This window comes from Drosophila guanche, unplaced genomic scaffold, assembly GCF_900245975.1.
Source record: "Drosophila guanche unplaced genomic scaffold, DGUA_6, whole genome shotgun sequence".
NCBI classification, from domain to species: Eukaryota; Metazoa; Arthropoda; class Insecta; order Diptera; family Drosophilidae; genus Drosophila; species Drosophila guanche.
The window spans coordinates 1,033,553-1,051,397 of record NW_022995746.1 but is presented as its reverse complement, the minus strand read 5'-3'; the positions used below and the strand labels follow the sequence as shown (position 1 = coordinate 1,051,397).

Genomic DNA, 17,845 nt, shown 5'->3' with positions numbered 1-17,845 from the left:
GTAAAATTAGCGGGAATTTATGTGATTAAAGGGCGACTTTCCACTTACTTTCTGCATTCGCATAGGCGCCACAATGCTCGTGATTCGAGCGGAGACACAGCTTGACGCGTACCACGGGTCCCGGGCCTGCTGTCTCCGCTAGGGCCATTGTGCGATCTTCGCCCAGATGAGCTCCATTCCTGCCCGACGATGTGGCCGTTGTGTAGTGTGCCGTGCGTGCCATGTGATTGATGACAGCCTCCTTGAATGTTGTCTCACTGCCCGATGGCAGCAGCGTCAGGGTCTCGACAATCTCCCACATGGGCACCGTGGCCTCGCGCGTGACCAACGATTCGACGACGGCAATGAGCGACAGACATGTGGCAGCCACATTGATGCCCAGAACATGCGAATTTGGATCATAGCTGACATGCAGTGGCGGCGGGATCTTGCTGACTTTTGTGGTGGCCAGCACCTCGTTGGAGTACCCCGAAGTGCCCTTGGAGTTGAGAGCGTATACCTTGAACATGTAGCTCTGATGCTGATCGAGGGGCGCCAGCTTGCAGGGATTCTCGCGGAAACAGTTGAACTCAATCCACTCGTGGGCACCGACATTCGAGGAGCTGGACGACACCTGATAACTGGGTATATAGCCATGGCCCGAGCAATCCGCCAGCAATTGTTCCCGCGGTGTGGCCACACGGCGGTAGCTAACCAAATATTTGGTGCTCATAAAGCCACCATTGAAGCCCGGCAGCCAGGCCAGCACCGCATAATTGTGAGCCACTTCCAAGACCTTCAGATTCGTTGGCTTTTCCGGCTGTCCCTTGGGTTGTAGTTTGATGGGCGCTCGAATGCTATCCAAGGGATTGACAGCCCTGCAGATGTACTCCCCGTAGTCAGAGTGCTGCAGATGTGCAATCCGTAGAATGGAGGTGTAAATGTCATTATTTTCCATTCTTGTGCTTATCTCGTAATGTCCATCCGAGGACATGGTCAACGGTGAGGGATTGTTGCCAAATTGCCATTGAAATTCTGGCTTGGGATAGGCCTGTACACGACACACGACCTCAGCGGATTCTCGCATATCAAAAGCCACTTTATTATACTGATGAATGATGATGGGTTCGTGTTCAATCCGCAGATGCATCGAAGAATTCGCAGAGTTCACATCGTTCTCGTAGAGGCACGTGTACAGTCCACGATCGCTGGGCAAAAGTTGATTTCCATTTGGTCGTGCCTTGCCCCTGAAGCGGAGAATACTCTGAACGGCGACGACTCCACCGCCAGCATCTGTGGGTGTCGTCCGAATATCAAACATCTTCCTGGTGGGCAGTATTTCGGTGCCATCTTTGATCCAACGGATTTGTGGTGTGGGTTTGCCCTTGGCGCTGCACGTCACGGCATAGTCCACATCTCCGACCCGGCGCGTCATGTGCTGCTGCAGCTTGGCCAGAAATTGTGGCGGCTGATGCACCTCCAGGATAATTGTGGCAATCTTGCCAATGCCCAACTCATTCACCGCATGACAATGGTACTTGCCCTCGCTGCCCAGATGTGCTTTGGGTATGGAATACTGTGGTCCTTGAGCGAGAATCTTCTGGGTATTACCCACATCCCCATCCATGTCTCGGAACCAGCGATACTGCGGCACAGGCCAGCCTGGGGGATTGGCGGAGCAGGTCAGAGTCACACCATTGCCCACATGAACCACGGGCTTGTTGGGCGTAATGTAAGCCTGTCCGGGCCGATGACGGACCAGCAGAGCCACCGTAGAGTTGCCGACACCCTCGATACGCTTCGTGTTGAACGGTTGCATGATATTCACCGAGCGGCAAATGTAGTTGCCAGCATGCTCCGCCCGCACCGAGACGAGGGTCAGGAGCTCTCCCGTGTAGCGAAAATCGGGGGCACCTTCCTTCAGCCATTCGATTGTAATCGGAGGCGGATTGGCGGTCACATTGCAACGCACCAGAACAGTCTCCCCCTCCTCCGCCTCATGTGTCTTCGATTCGATGACAACAATTGGCGGATAGAGAACATCCAGAACGATGTCCTTCTCGCCTGTCTTGCCCAGGCCGTTGTCCGCACTGCAGGTGTACTTGCCGGCATGATGTCGATTGACACGATAGATTGTATGCACGGGCGTGGCACTCACATACTGCCCGTTGCGTGACCATCGCACATTGCTGACCATCGGCTTGGCATCCACACGGCACTCGAGTTTGGCAACATGATCGCGTTCAATTCGCATGGGGTTCTGTGGCCCCACCTCCACTCGTGGGTAATCTAGGAAAAAAGAGAAAAGAATGGGGGGTTTAGCATACAAAATAGTCAATTATTTTCTGGTTGTGGCTACTGGCTATTGGGCTACTGGTTTCTGGTTCGTTTGAGCCATTAACTTGCCAATAACCGTTTTCAATTACACGACAACGGTCCCAAAAACAACCCAAACAACAGCAGTCAAAGGACCTACACAAGTACAAGTACAAGTACAAGTACTTTACCCCCATAAAGGGCGCGGATGGTTGACGTTGACGAGGAGTTCGTTCAACAGCGTGACCCATCGACATTTTTAAATAATGCCAATTTGTGGGAACAAAAATATACTATGTATAGACGAGTGTTGGGGGAAATGGGAAATGAGCTTTGGGTTGTTGCTGGAATTAATTTTTTTGTGGCGTACAGTGGCTACATTTAGAGGTTTCCTAAACACAAATGTAGTTTGGAGTTGGAGTCTACATTAGAAAAGTTTCCATAAACATGTTAAGGCATTTTTGAAGATTTGAAATAATTATAAATATTGGTGGTGAATGAATTAAAACTCTTGCCATGAGAGAATTCATCAAAAGGATGAAGGAATTTGTAAGACTATTAGTTATCAATAGTTTTCGATAACGAGTAACAGGATTCTGTGACAGAAACTTTGTTTGGTGAATGATTTAAAGGCGTTGCTATGAGAGAATAATGCAAAAAATAATGTATTTCGTAGAGTTATTATAATTATTGATCATTTTTGTTACTTATCGGTAACGTATAAAGTATATCCACACGTCTATAGTCTCCTATATCCTGACTCGCATACATTCGTCTCCCTACTGTTCCAAATGTGTCTAAACATAGCAGAGGTTCTGCCCCGCACAGCCCGTGCTTCATTGCCCCAACACATTTCCACTCGACTTTTGCGCGTTTAGCTGTCCATTGTGTCCAGCGTTGGTCATTTGGTTTAAGTGCCGTTAGTTGCGTTCCGTATCGCATCGCATCGTATCGAATCGTAAAGGGGGTACATATTTCAGCCCCCCCCCGCCTAACACCCATCTGCTGGCCATTCAAGCGTGAGGCATAATAGTGGCTAAGTATAATTGTTGCTGTTGTTGTTGCGCCAATTAACTTTCGAACACTTTAGTTTAATCACCGTCTGCCTGCCGCCTGCAGACTCCTTCCACTCCCCCACACCCCCAAACCCAAACCCATTGCCCCTGCCCACACGCTGCCAACCATCAACATTCACCCAATTGTTTTTGTTGCTGCTGCTGCTGCTGCTGCTGCTGTCCCTGGCACTAATTCGTGAAGCGGAGTGTAATGTGCCTGCGTCATGGTCTAAGCTCCTGGAGTAGGAAAGAGCAGTTCCAGAGAACATGCCAACAAAAAAATATCAAAAAAAGAAAGCAAGGAGTGAATTTTTAGAGGGAACATTTTGAATACCCTTGAAGGATGAATTGAGTGGAATAACTTTAATACAGTTTTCATCTTTGTTATGAGTTATGAAAACCGATCTGGGGGGTTACATTTGTACTATATTCTGCACCTGCAATTGTGTACCCATACAAATGTGTGATACTGTAGCCTGAAGCTATCGAAAATAACGAAAGTTTGTGGGTTAGTCAGTCGAGGTCCGATCACAAATGCAGATAAGCCACGAATGCTTGGCGAAGGGAGGGTGAAAAGGGTCTGCATTGACGATCTGAGCAACAGAGCGGGGTGGCATTATGACGGAATTGTAACTGTTCGACCTGGCGCTCGCTCTCTCATCAACAACTCAACAACTATGCAGAAATTTATTTGTTTTTAATTTGTAGCGACGTCTGAGCTGGAGGAGCCTTTCCGTTTTCTATTTCTAGTCTTAATTCGCTTCTTCTTAATTTGTATTATCTTTTTAGAGTTTTCCTTCCTTGCAGCGTAACAATCTGCCATTCAAAATCCCAGTACCCTCTTCCTCATAGGGTATGCCACGAAAAAAATGCGTTATCCGGGACCCAATTACGCGTCGCCTCGAAACATTAAAGCCTAACTCCTAAATGAGGGGGAAATACACACACAAACACACACATACATATATAAATACGTGTGTGTGTTTGCTGGTGTGTGTAATTATAAAATAAAATTTAATGAGCAACGCTTGTCAGCAGCGACCAGCAGCAGCAGCAGTGCCCAGAGGGGGCCAGCAGAAGAGGCAGAGCAGGGAAAAATCAAGTTTGCATTTCAACACATGCTCCACACCTCACCCCACCCCACCCCACTTGGCCATTTTCATGCCCAGCCAGCCATGTAGTTTCACGCTGATGTCGGGGTGTTACCGGCACGCCCAACTACGCCCCCTAACTACCCCTACTACCTCATAAAAAAAAGAGCTAGAGAGGACCACGGCGCTCTGGCTGACATTTGCCATGAAGCTTGGATATTTTTTTTTGCAAACAAAAATATGAACAGAAAAATTCAAGAAAATTGGCAAAAAAAAAGTACTTATATTTCTTGGATATGCGGAATAAGGATTTAATGATGGCAGTTGGAAGACTTTAAGAGTATAATTACGGCAGAAGAAAATTGGGAAGATAAATTATGTAGAAAATAGATATAGAGATGAGGAAGATTTGGCATTTACTTAAATATCTTTCATTAATGATTATTAATTTAAAATAATAACACTCATAATGGATTACAATTTCTGATACAAATTATAATTTCTTTCAAAGAAATATTACAACATTTTGGGCTGTAAAACCATCAAAATGTTTTCTTTACTTTCCAACCAAAAGTGGTTCAATCTGAACTGACATTAATCTGTCAGATTCAATATTTCACATTAATTATATTTTTTTTTTGTAGAGAAAGAGTATTTTATATTCTCCCTTCTTGTTTCTTTATTCCTTCTGGAATCTATGTTTTGTTGTATGTAGCGTACAAATTTTTTTAAATGAGTTGCTGCCTGCCCCATGGGCTGGACCTTGTTCGCGTATATGCTCGCACGCCTACATCTACCTCTGGTATATGTAGCTCTCCGTGCTGCCTTCTTTCGCGCGGAGCCTTGCACATTGTGATTTTATGACCGGGATCCCTACATTAGTGCCATGAAATATGCGTTGCAAGCTGCACCTGGAAAAGCCATCCAACCATTCTGCCCGGCTGCCTGACGGCCCGACTGCCACCACCAACGAGATCCTGGCTTCCGGCTAGGCATTCGCGTTAAATAAAAATGAAACGTTGCGCATACGCCCGGCTGTGCCGGCCGTACGGTCGTACGCGTGGCCGTAACTTATGCCCGCTGGCCATTTTGTGCAGTGAAATTTAATTATTTAACCCGGAACTGGGACGCCGAACTGTTGTTCTTGTTTTTGTTGCTGGTTTTTGGTGCCAGAGCGCGCACTCCCCCCTGCCGGCAGCTGCTACAGCAGCAGCAGCAACAGCAGGAAGTATCACACACACCTCTGCCGGAGTTATTTTAATGAGTCGCGGAGTTTGTTATGTTGTGACTTTAAGGCTCGTTCCACTGGCGATGAATCTCTGGCAGTGATTGCTGTGTTTGGACTACAGTTGATGCCTCCTACCACTGAATCTTCCTGCCTGTTGCCACATCTCCCTGACTCATTCCGCTCCCTGACTCCTTGTCTTCTCTCCAAATTGAAAAGGTACAACAAACATTGGAGCGGTGGAACGGCAGAGCGTGTGGGGGGAGCTGCATCTGCCACTGCTGTCGCGTACGTGTCACACAGAACACGTCACGTGACTTCCGTCGCGCGTGCTGGCAACACCTCGTGTGCCACCCGCCACATGCCGCCCTGCACCTCATTCTTACTGCTCCTCATGCTCCCTGCCCATCCACGTACTCTCCTTGCTTCTGCCCCTCATCGCTTCACGTGCTCTCCTTCCTTCTGCTTGTTGTGACTCCACCAATCTGCAGCCACAACAAAAATAAATACCCAAAATGAGTAGAGGGATTCTGTCTGCCTTCCAGGGTTCTAAAATGGATAGAACGAGGATTCTTTTTGGGGTCAAAAAACGAGAAATTAACGATAGAATGAAGTCTGCGGCGATGGCCTGTATTTAACTAATAATTATGGAAAACAGCTAAAAATTTTTGTAAATTCTACTGAATATAAATATAATTATTTTAAATATTGAATAATGATATTTAAATGCTTTTATAATTGTATCACAATTTCTATTCTTGCTGCAATTTTATCGGCATACCCCTTTAATCTTTTTTTTACCGTTTTTAACAACAAAAATTAAATTCATTTTGTACTGAAATCGCTTTTTGTCATTTATTGTAGACTGTCATGCTGACCTGAAGAAATCTATTAAACAACGCTGCAGAAGAGCTGTAAGTATATTTTCCACTACCATTTACGTACTTCTGTGCATTTATTTTATATATTTCTCTTCTGCACTGTGCTCCGTAAATGGGGACATAAAATAAATCATCCAATGACTCATATAACATAACATTACACGCTGCACCTGCCCCGCCCTCTGCTTCTGCTTCTGCTGCTGTTTTTTGCGTGTGTGTAAAATCTTTTGTGCAGCAATCGAAGGGGTTATAAAAACTATAGCATCCTTTTTTTGAATTACAAAGAGGGTTCGCTCGGTAGGATGCACAAGCGGAGGGGAGAGTATAGTACTGTGTGCTACAGTCACTTTATTGTGCACTTGATTGCGCTTTGTGCAGTGGTCCATAGGTGTCATATGCTGCTGCTGCTGCTGCAGCTGCAGCTGCATGGTGGGAAATTAATTGAATTGGCTTTCGTATTCGTGACACACGTCCCGTACCGCTACAAAAACAAATGTGCTGAAGAGAATGTTCTCTCTGTGTGGAGGAGTCCTTTATAGCACTTGCGGTTGCACCGCACAATGCACTGCGATGATGATGAAGTCCCCCTCTGACCATTCCCTCCTCCCCGTGTTGGTTCAACCAAAAAGTGCAGTTAATTGAAATTCGGGGGCAAAGCAATTAATTTGCTTTTGTCACAAGAGCTGTTAAGCCGGCAGAAGGACCTCCACTCCACTCTACACCACTCGACCGAAGGAATCCTTTTGGCGTGCCCGAAACATTTGTTTCTATAATTTCAAGCTTAAAGCGGCTTAAAGTTCGCTTCTCCCTTTCTCTCTGTGTCTCTTGAAAAAGTCTCAAGTTGAGAGCACTCGCAGGTAGCACAGGCAGGACAGTGCCAGGATTATACTGCATTCATTAAAATGGATGCCAAAGCGCTGCTGGCTGGCCAGCCTCTGGCTGGAATAACTTGAAAATCAGCTTAAGAAAACTTACACACAAAAATCTCCGCCTGTGCCGAGCCGATGCAAAAATCTTCAAGCATAACAGTAGGGACAATCCGGGGGTTTGTCTTTGCCATTGCCTTTGCCACTTTTTTATTTCTTTTGTGGTTATGCAAAGCAGGCCAATAGCTGGACTGGACAGACGTACAGCTAGAAGTTAAGGCCTGGTCTGGTCGAAAGGCTCTTCCCTAACACTGACACTAATTGCAATTGTGTGCAGCATTAGCCATAGAGAGAGAGAGAGAGAGAGAGAGAGATCGAGTCTCTAACGCCTTAGATGCTTGGTTTTTCGGACAGGTTCTGTCTGGTCTTGTGGCCTGTAAAAAGGTTTTCATGTTGCCAAGTCAGCAAACGTCGTCGCCGTCGTCGTCGTCGTCGTCGTCGTCATCGCATCTTTTTTTGGCACTTTGCTTTTTGCCTTTTGGCAGTGGCATAATCAAAAAGGACAAGCCACAGCGGCACTGCTGTTGCTCCTGCTGTACTATCCTGTGGTGTTACGCCTCCTGCTGATTCCTCCTGCTGTTCCAATGATATTGGCATCCCATAACAACGGGGGGCGAACAGAAACGTGCTGAAGTGAGATGTGATTGTGGTTCTGGCTCCCAGGGAATTCTCTCTGCCGCTCGGAATGTCTTGTCAGCGTGTCGTTAGTGCGGGGGTTTGAAGCATTTTTTCAAGTACTTCGAGTTGTTAGGGGTAAATAAATATGCCATAGTGAATATTTTTTAGAAATAAAAAATGTGTGAGAAAAGTTGGGCAATATTTTTGAAAATATTTCTTGCTGTTTGGGCAGATATTTCGTATTACTTTGTGTCGATAAATTTATGCTCTATTTATTTACAGTAAGAGATTTTTCGATTACAATTTCGATTGTTTTCGATATAATTTGAGACTAGTTTTGAAAGCAGACTCGATTATGACGGATATTAGTTTGGATTTATTTCTCTGAATATGATTTTGGCCCTCAGATTTCTTTCATTGATTAATTAGATTTAATTAGCAATATATTTATTGGCTTAATCGATTTGAATATCGTTAAACCGATAACATTTCGAGTAACATTTCGGAATAATTTTAGCGAAATATTAATACCACTTTATCGACTGGAAATGTCTTACAACTTCTTTAATCTAAACTCCAATGTAAACCCATCAACTCTCCAATAAAAAAATTGTCTCTTGTATCATTCGATAACATTTCAATTCCTACTCGATTGAGTCGGAAGTTTATCGCTTGAATATTTGACCATGGGGAAGCAATTTTCATGGCATTTTCCAGCTGTCGGTTGCGCTTTTCTGTTTGTTCGCGCAATCTTCTGGCTAATGCGCATTATTGTCAGGTGCATTTGCATGCCACACAACTGAGCAGCACACGCCATGCGATGGCAGCCGTGCAACCACTCCACATCAATGCCCCTTTCCGCTGCCCCCTCCTGCTTCCAACGCCACACATAGAGGAAGCATCTTTTTATTCAAATTGAAATGTCTTTTCAACGGGTTTGCTTTCCACTTCAGCGGCCCACGACACATGAGTGCTGTTTGTCTTCGTCGCCAGCGACTTTTTGGCCAAGGACCTGCCGCCCATCCTCCCCCCCCAATGAAAGCTAAAAAAGAAACGTGTGCATACAGCGGCAGGTGGGTGGAGGAGGGTACAGAAGGCAATGGCAAAAAGGTTTATTACGTGCACCGCATGCAACTGAACAAAAGTCACGTGCTGCTGCTGCTGTCGCTGCTGCTGCTGGGGGCACAAACACACCTGGCCGCCACACACTAGAGCTAGAGGAGCCACAAAAAGGAACCGCCACCCCCACTCTTCCAGCAGCAGGAGCGGGAGCTGTAGGAGATTGCATTTGCTAAACCGAAACAGATGCAACAGCGACAAGGAATGTGGAACGTGCCTCTCACATGTGCCACACCGAAAAACTATGCCAAGTTGACAAGCCGCCAGAGCTCACCGCTCACCGCCCACCGCCCACCGGCCACGTCGTATTTTGTCTATGCGTGGCCACGTTGCGTATGCGCAACTTAATGTCCTTGCCTACATACGCTTGTGTGTGCCATGAAAAGCCTGCCCCACATATACATATGCGTTTTTGATTCCATCTAAAGAGAAAGAGAGTGCTCCTCCATTTTCAATAATTTCATTTGGGGAATTTCACCACGTTATAAAACACTCAACAGTCAAAAAGAAGGCGAGTCCGTCCTTGCCACCGCGTTGACAACATGGCGCATTGGGGAGTTTATTTTCCCCCAAACGTACACCATGCATTTTCGAGTCTCTCTCAATTTTTAACTGTACACTTGCCACAAATGTGGGTCTTGTGATTTTTGAGGATGTTTTTCACAATGCAGAAAAGTTTGAAAGCAAAGAGGTTTTTGGGTAGCAGGAAAATATAGGGAGAAGCATGAAGATGAGGTAATTGGAATGGGGGAATCCATTTCAAATCAGAAACAATGCGAAATCTTTATATGATCGGTAAAAAAATCGATGATTAATTATACTTTAAAAATATTGTTATGAAATTTAATTGATTCTGGGCGGAAAGCATTTAAATGTCTTATTATTTATTTCTTAATCTACATTAAACGATTTTGTATTGACTTGAAATCTAGTTTTTATGGCCGTTCATCGATAATAGTATACCGATAATAATTTGTATCATGCTTAATGAATAATTTCAGAAATTAACATTAAAATAAGTTTCATGCAAAAACATGAACAAAACTTAATAAATAATGGTTTCAATCAAAGTCTACGGATCTAAAGAATATATTTCTACAAGCGTATCCACAGATTCGTTCTTGCCTCTAAGTTTTTGTATTGTTGTTGTGCATATTTGAGGGTTTCCTTTTGGCATAAATCAATCAAATGCAGGCACACAGCGAGAAAGACAGCGTGAGAGTATCGTGGGGCAGGAGTAAAAATAAACAGAAGCAGCAAGAGCAAAGGGCGATACATTTATAGAGAGGATACACCAAGAAGAAATAGTGGGCGGAAGGCAGTAAGATAGAGGTATAGCGATGGGAAGAAATGCTTGGAGAAATGACACTGGCAGGGAGCAGCATAAAGGAATCCATGCAAACATTTTCAATTAAAAAATAGCCCTGCCATTTGTCATGCTGTTGCTGCTGGCTACCCCCTTTCTCTGTCACCGCTTTCTACCTCTTTTTCCCATATCTTCTTTGGTTTTCTCTGCTTCCCTCTCTCATCTTGTGCTATCAATTGCTTATCAATCACAATCACAGTCATGCGACAGTCGTGTCTTCCTTGCCTTTGCTTTCGCATTCATATCAGTCTCAATGCAGGCTGCTGCCTGCCTGCCCGCTGCTGCTGCTGTTGCTGTCAACCCCAGTGCTTGTCCAACTGTATGTACATCAGGAAAATGGATGCAGCAGAGGGGGGGAGGGAGATATATCTAATTTTCTAGCTGCAGAAAAGAAATGTGAGAAAGAAATAGATGTGGAAAACGTGTGCGTGAAACCTGACTGCAACTGATGCGGTTTTTCTTTTCATTTCTTAATTTCTAATGAGATTTGACAGCTCTGGAGAGTCTTTAAAAGATTATTTTCTGCCATCTTAAAGTAGAATTATGAGTGGCAATTTACCAGCTTTAGCTTGCCAAAACCCAAACCTGCAGCCTCGCTGCATGCCCCAGAGTGCTGCCAAAGTCGCTCTCTCCCATTACAATGGCAGTAAAACTGTATTTGTGGCTCCCTCGAAGGCATTTTGCCAAGCCATTCATAAGCCAAAATGCTCCCAATTCAATTGTTGAACGTCGAACGTTGGTGCCCCGTGGGCCGCCTCTCTTCAAATGCACCTTCGAGGCACGCTCTTGCCTAGTGCCTCCACATATACATGGACTGGGGAGCACACACCCATAGAGTGTGGCAAACACACACACAGACATGTGTGGTTTGCTGTTGTGTTTGTTGTTCTGTGGCCTAGGCTGACTCCTGCTGCTAATGGATTTTAAATGAGCATCATAAATATCATCGTCGCTGGGGAGTTTTGGTAGAAAAATTGCAACTGCCACGCCTTCTAACCCATAAAAGGAGTTGTACTTTAGCTTCAGTTGTGTTCCCCTGTCCCCTGTCCCCTGCCACCCCCTCCTTTCTCTAGCGTCTTCCAGTTGTACTCCTTTGGCTGTGCCTTTTGCCTGTTGTCATTTATTCTTGCTTCTGTTTGTTGTCTGTTGTGCTGCCTCGGTTCGTGCTACTTATCTTCTTGTATCTTTTATTATTATTTTCGCTGTGTACCCTGTAAAAGTGGAAGAAAATTGGTTTGAACTATGTGGAAGTAGAAGAAATCTTGGCCTGGGTTCCCTATAAGCGAATATTAGAATAATTTATCCGCGATTCTCCCAATATTGACTCAAAAATTGTCTATGAAATGATTATGAAAGCCTATAGTCTTAAAGTGTTTCGGGGTATCTATAGTTCGAACCACTAATAGCTCCAAAAATCGTCTTCTGCCTTTTTTGTTGTTGTATTTCTCCTACTTTTGGTGGTTTTTCTATTATATTTTTCTTATTTTTGTGTGTGTTGTGTTTGTTGCCAACTGGCAAGGACTATAAATATTTGTTACGCTGACATCAGCGACAAGATACACATATGCACATACATGCACGTACACATAACGCATACAGAGACAAACAGACAGCTACATGTATGAGTTCTTGCTCCCTGCTGCGGCTGTCTACTTTTGCGGCTTGTACTGCAATTTATGTTTTCCTCTGACACTTGGAGAAAACGGCACTGAGAAGCGAAACGAAAAACATTTTATATTGGAAATAAACATGCTGCATACTTAAATGAAATATTTGTAAATGGATAGATATTAAACATTCAGAATTTAATGAATTAAATATGTTTGGATGTATGCAGATTAAATATATTTCCTAAGAATTCTTCCTGCAAATAAAATATATTTCTTACAAATTAAATATATTTCCTTCAAATAAAATCCATTTAAAAAGTGTTTTTAATTAAAATTAAAAATGATTCGCATTAAAAAAAAATATGTTTGTCACAGTAAATTCTTTTTTATGTCAGCATATTTGTGTGCATATGCGGCTGTTGCTTTTTAGTTTTCCATGACAATTTTTCTCCAAGTGTATGAATATTTATTTCTGTGCCACTATTTTTTTTCCAGCTCCTTTTTATGACTTTTGGTAGTTTGTTACTTTATTTGAGTGCATAAATTGTATGAAGATTTTCTCATAACCTGATGATAATGATTTTATATTAAATGCAACTCAATGGGAAAAAAGTGACAAGTAGATTGCGCATACGCAGCGTTGGCCCAACATTTAATATCCTGACGCAGCCTGATACATGCACATGGATGTAGTACGCATTTTGTGTGTCCCAACTAATATGACAAGTTGATACTACAACCAGACAACAGCGGCAGACCCGACCCTCCGTCTCCTCCTCCCGTCTGCTGTTGTAGTCCTGTGGTCCAATAACTAACAATCAAGTGGGTTGCACGAACAGCATGCCTCTCTGTGTGTGTCAGTGTGGTTTGCAGACACTTTATGTGTCTCTCATGTGCTTGGATTTTCGGTCACGTGAATCATGCGACAACATTTGCTACGGGAATTGGTAACATATGTTCTCATAAAAGCATTTTGCCAAAAACTTTAATTACAAAAGAAATACAAGAGGCCAAGAGAGGCCAACAAGAGGATTCGCATGGAAAAGGCAATAAACTTTTGCCAGGCATAAATGTTTTATTTTATTTCGAAGGTTGTTTTGTGTTGCACTCTTGGTTTTTAATTGGCGAAACATAAGTCATTCGACACACAGCCACAGATGTTTGCCTCTAATGAAGATTGAAGTGTCGAAAGTGAATTAAGAGATTGATGTTTAAATATGAATGGAGAGCTTGATGTTTTTTCATAGATTTATGCCACCTTTTGGTGAGTTCTTCTTGCCAAAGTTTGCCAAAGAAATTAACCAAAAATTAGATCAAACACTTGCTATAAATCTTACAGGTTTTTGCAGCCATAAGTTCATAAGCAAAATTTGTTATTGTTGCCCGGGGCCCGCTGGTAATGCAAATTCTTCAATCTCAAGTCGTAAATTCAAGCCCAAACCCAAAACCCATTTAACATCTACTCGTAGTCATACTCACAGTTGACGTTTAGAGAGACGCTGGTCTCGAGCGTATGGCCCTCCGGCATGGCACGATTCCAAACGACACATTTGTATTTGGCGCCATCGTCGGCCCGTCTGGGCACAATCTGTAGTGTGGCGTTTGTATAGTGATTCTTGGAGCCGCCCTTTAAAGCATACGACTGCAGTGGCACGGTGCTGCCCTCACGATACCAGCTGCCAAAGAGAGAGAGAGAGAGAGAGAAAAATGGTACCGAATCAGAATGGATAGCAAGAGACAAGGATTTAGTGCCAAAAAATAAGTAAGGAAAGCCAAGGATGATGCATACGACTAGGGAATGCCTGTTAGGGGAGGTATAATAGGGTTAATGTCATACGATTTGGCTGATTTTTTGTATTAAGTTGGGGAATTAGTGGAACTAAAGGGCTATGAAATGTCGGCTTTGTCGCGGGAAAATTGTGGGAACCACAAACTTTTCGTCAAAGGTTTTTCGATAGCCTTGGGTACAAAATTGTCAAAGACAAAATATGCCCCTCATTTCCTAGGGTATTTACAAAGCACGAGCTGCAGTAACCATGTGCGACAGACGGATTATTAATGAAGGCTACCGCCCCGTTAAGTGATTTACTTAACCACAAAAACCACCAAGAGGAGAGCCAAAAAGGAAAGAAAGAATTAAGTGAGAGAGAGGAAGAGGGACAGACGAAATGTACGAGCAGCACATCAATTTAAATTTTTCCGTTGGCCTTTCTGGCCGCTGGCTTACGTTATCATGGGATCCGGTGAGCCGCCAATGCTGCTGCAGGTCAACTCCAAAGGCTTCTCCTCGGTGGCCACCGCAATGTTGCCGGGCGTAACCATCGGCGGATGTGGTGCCGTCAGCACCGTCAAATTATAGAACTCCTGGTGCACATCCGCACCGGTTCCTTTGGCCTTAATGCGGCACTCGAAGCGTCCATTGTCGCGATTGTAGGAGGTATTCTTTATTTGCAGATCGTAAATGCCACGACCCGGTCTAAAGTCCAAGCTGCAAAAAGCGAGAGAGAAAGAACAAGTTGAAGAATTAAATTTATTTCCATGAGCCGAAGAAGTATGCGGAAAATGCAAAAGAAAGGAAAATGAGGGTAAAGAGGGATTCGCTTTTGGTTAAGTATGTTGGCCAGGACACGGGGGAAAAAGTTTTACTTTACTTTATGTAAATTAACTGCGGCCAGGGCGCACTTCCTCTCTTATTTTTTTCGTTGATTTACAATACAACAATCTGTGTGTGTGTGTGTATGTAGAGTATACACACATACATGTTTCTATATTTTTATGTATCTGTGTATAAATGAGTGTACAAATGTTTATTTGCGTACTTTTTGTTGAAGTAATGCGTGTGGGTCGTGGTTGGGTAAGGGCATGAAATGGAACTTGGTTCTATTTGTTGAGACGGGACAATTTCTGCAGAAAAAAATAATAGAAAATGCATAGAACATACAGGAATAGAATACTTAAAAAATCTGGATATATTTTTTAAACTTCTAAAAAATATCAGAAATATATAACAGGAAATGTAAATTGAATTTAGAGGTAATTCTTGAGTAGTTGTGGGATATTTACTTTGTACAGCGATAATTCAGCAAAAATAGCAGAACAAATTTCTCTGCTTAATTCTTTTTTTTTTAATATTAAAAAATAGTTTGACAGATAAAATATTCAATCTGCGTTGTGTTAAACGTTGCCAATATTACGGAGAAGCTGTTATATATTTTATTTTATTTGAAATATTATTTGTATTTGTTATTATTATGCTGATATTTAATATAAGAATCTGTTGTAATTTATTCGTACAAAATTCGCATTTCAAACAGCTGCCAGAATCCAACTATGTAAATTTCAAACTGATTTACAATCCATATGTAAACAATCTACAACCCATAAATTCCCGGAATAATAGGGCAAACTGTCTTACTTTACGAAAGGCTTGTAGAACTTTTATTTGCAATAAGCAATGTTCGATTATAAAGTTATCCATTCTATTGAGACTTATAGTTTTCCATTCTTAAATGTATTCAAACTTTTCCACTGAAAGAGAGAGCATTCTTTAGTTTACATCTCCAGAGAATGTGAAATAAATTTCTGTTCACTTATTTCGTTAAGTAGCTTTTCCCACTGCCTCATCTCAATGGGTCCGCCGGCTCACCGTCCGTCCCCACTTGAGCTTCATCTCTCTGGCATTGCCTTTCCTCAGCTCAGCTCTTGTTGTTCATTTTCATTCTGCTTCTGTTTTCCGAGCTTTTCCTTTTGTTGTGTATTGTGTTGTGTGTGTGTTTTGGATTTTTCCCTCGATTTCCTTTTGGTGAGGGGCTTAAGTGCCATGGACCAGGGGCTTGGCTTGGCTCGGCTCGGCTCGGCTCGTGCCCGGCGTGAAATAAAATGAAAAATGCTCATGGCAAATTAAGCGTCGAACTCATTTTTGGAAATTTATTAGCTCAATTTCGGGTGGACTCTGGCCTGGCCTGGCCTGGGCATTACATTTTTATTAATTCAACATGGCTGTTTGGGAGTGCTACCTTGATGATGGGCAATGGAAATGGAAATGGACGTTGGATTCAGGATTGACTTTGTCCGAAAAAAATCCAAATGGAAAAACTCAATCAACTGTTGCATAAAAGCAAGTCAGTCAGCCTACGAGCCTCCTCTTCTAAGGATATTCTTCATCAACCTTTCCTCATCTAGGCCCTGGCTTTTGTATTTAAGTTTTAATTTCTTATGATGAGATTTTTACTTGAACTGCAGATGGCATTCTAGCTGTAGAAAGAGTGTGGAGAGGAGGAGCGCTGGCAGCAGCAGCAGCAGCACTCGACATTATTAAAGTGGATCTTATAAAGTTCTTCGGTTCGGTTCAGAGTTTTGTTCTGCACGCGAAACGCGAGCGCAAAACGAGATGCAAAGTTTTCTTGTTTTGGTTTTTTTTTCCGGCTTTTTGGGTGGAAATAAAATGAAAGAAATTTTCAATTTTGATAACTTTCCACGAGGAATGTGTGTGGGTGGCGGTGGGTTTGGGGAAATGGTTGCATTTTGTAGAGCGCCCTGCGATTTTTTTTGCTTTGGGTTCTATGTGGGTCCCGCTTTTGTTTGGGGTGTAATCAAATACTAGACAAAATCTGAAAGTTATACCTGAAAAATACTACATAATCTATACAATAAAAATACCTTAAAATAGTGGAGGCACTGTCATAAAAAAATGACAAAGAAAATGATCAATAATTCGAAAAAAGAGATTCAGAAACAAAAACAAATTTGCGAAGAATGGAAATATATGTGTACAAATACTGTGAAAAGAAAGAGACTCAGCAGAATACCATGAAAAACTAGGAATATTCTTCCACTAGATAATAATATTTTTGAAATTGACTTCGAACTCCATTCAAGAGTTTCTTAGGGTATCAATTAGTCCTAATTCTCACACCAACTACTGGGTTTTTTTTCTGGCTGCCACTGCCACTGCTTTTGCCATTGCATTTCCGGCAGCGACTTTTACGAGGCGGCTGCTGTCTTGAAAGGTTCCTTAAGAGTGTGTCGACAGTGCGGGGGATCCTTAAGAGTGGGGTGGTGGGGGGTGGGAGGCAGTGAAGTACGGTAGGGAGTCAGTCGCAAGGAATGTGTGTTAGTGTTAGTGTGTGTGTGTGTGTGTGTGTGTGTGTGTGTGTGTGTGTGTGTGTGTGTGTGTGTGTGTGTGTATGTGTGTGTGTTTGAGAGTGGAGTGCAGCTCAAGCGAAGCACATAATTGCCTCTGCCAAGGGCCTCAGTCGTCGTCCCTCAGTCGAAAAAGAGGGAATTTCTAATGCGTATATAAGTGGCGCCGCTGGAGCCACTGCCTGATGCTGCACCCGCCACTCCATTTTATGCCTCATATTCTCAGCCTCATATTCTCTGCCCCATCTTTGGGCTCTTGTTCTTTTTTCCCTTTTTGGTTATTATGTTGCAACGTCGTCGTTGTTGTTGTCGTTGTCGTTGTCGTTGTCGTTTCAGGACTTATGCAAAACAGTCGCAGAATTGTTATGCAAATTGTAGCCAATTACATGAGAATGCCTCCTGCCTCAATGAGTTGCAACAAGCGCACAGTGTGTGCTTTAGAGAGTGCTTAAAGGAAAGTATTGAACAATTACACTGAACTACATGTTCAGGGCATGCAGATTATGAGTTGGAACAA

The 17,845-nt window shown here is 43.2% G+C and overlaps 1 protein-coding gene across 3 annotated transcripts in view; it reads right to left on the bottom strand.

Moving 5' to 3' along the window:
* Nucleotides 1-17,845, bottom strand: part of LOC117582261 (hemicentin-1) — a 106,969-nt gene that overhangs the window by 12,764 nt on the left and 76,360 nt on the right. For all 3 annotated transcript variants that reach the window (XM_034269882.1, XM_034269879.1, XM_034269881.1), the window contains exons 3-5: nt 14,414-14,674; nt 13,666-13,862; nt 49-2,268 (exon numbers count right to left, since the gene is read on the bottom strand). In XM_034269882.1, the coding sequence (XP_034125773.1) occupies nt 49-2,268; nt 13,666-13,862; nt 14,414-14,674 (2,678 nt within the window). The remainder of the gene's footprint in view (nt 1-48; nt 2,269-13,665; nt 13,863-14,413; nt 14,675-17,845) is intronic.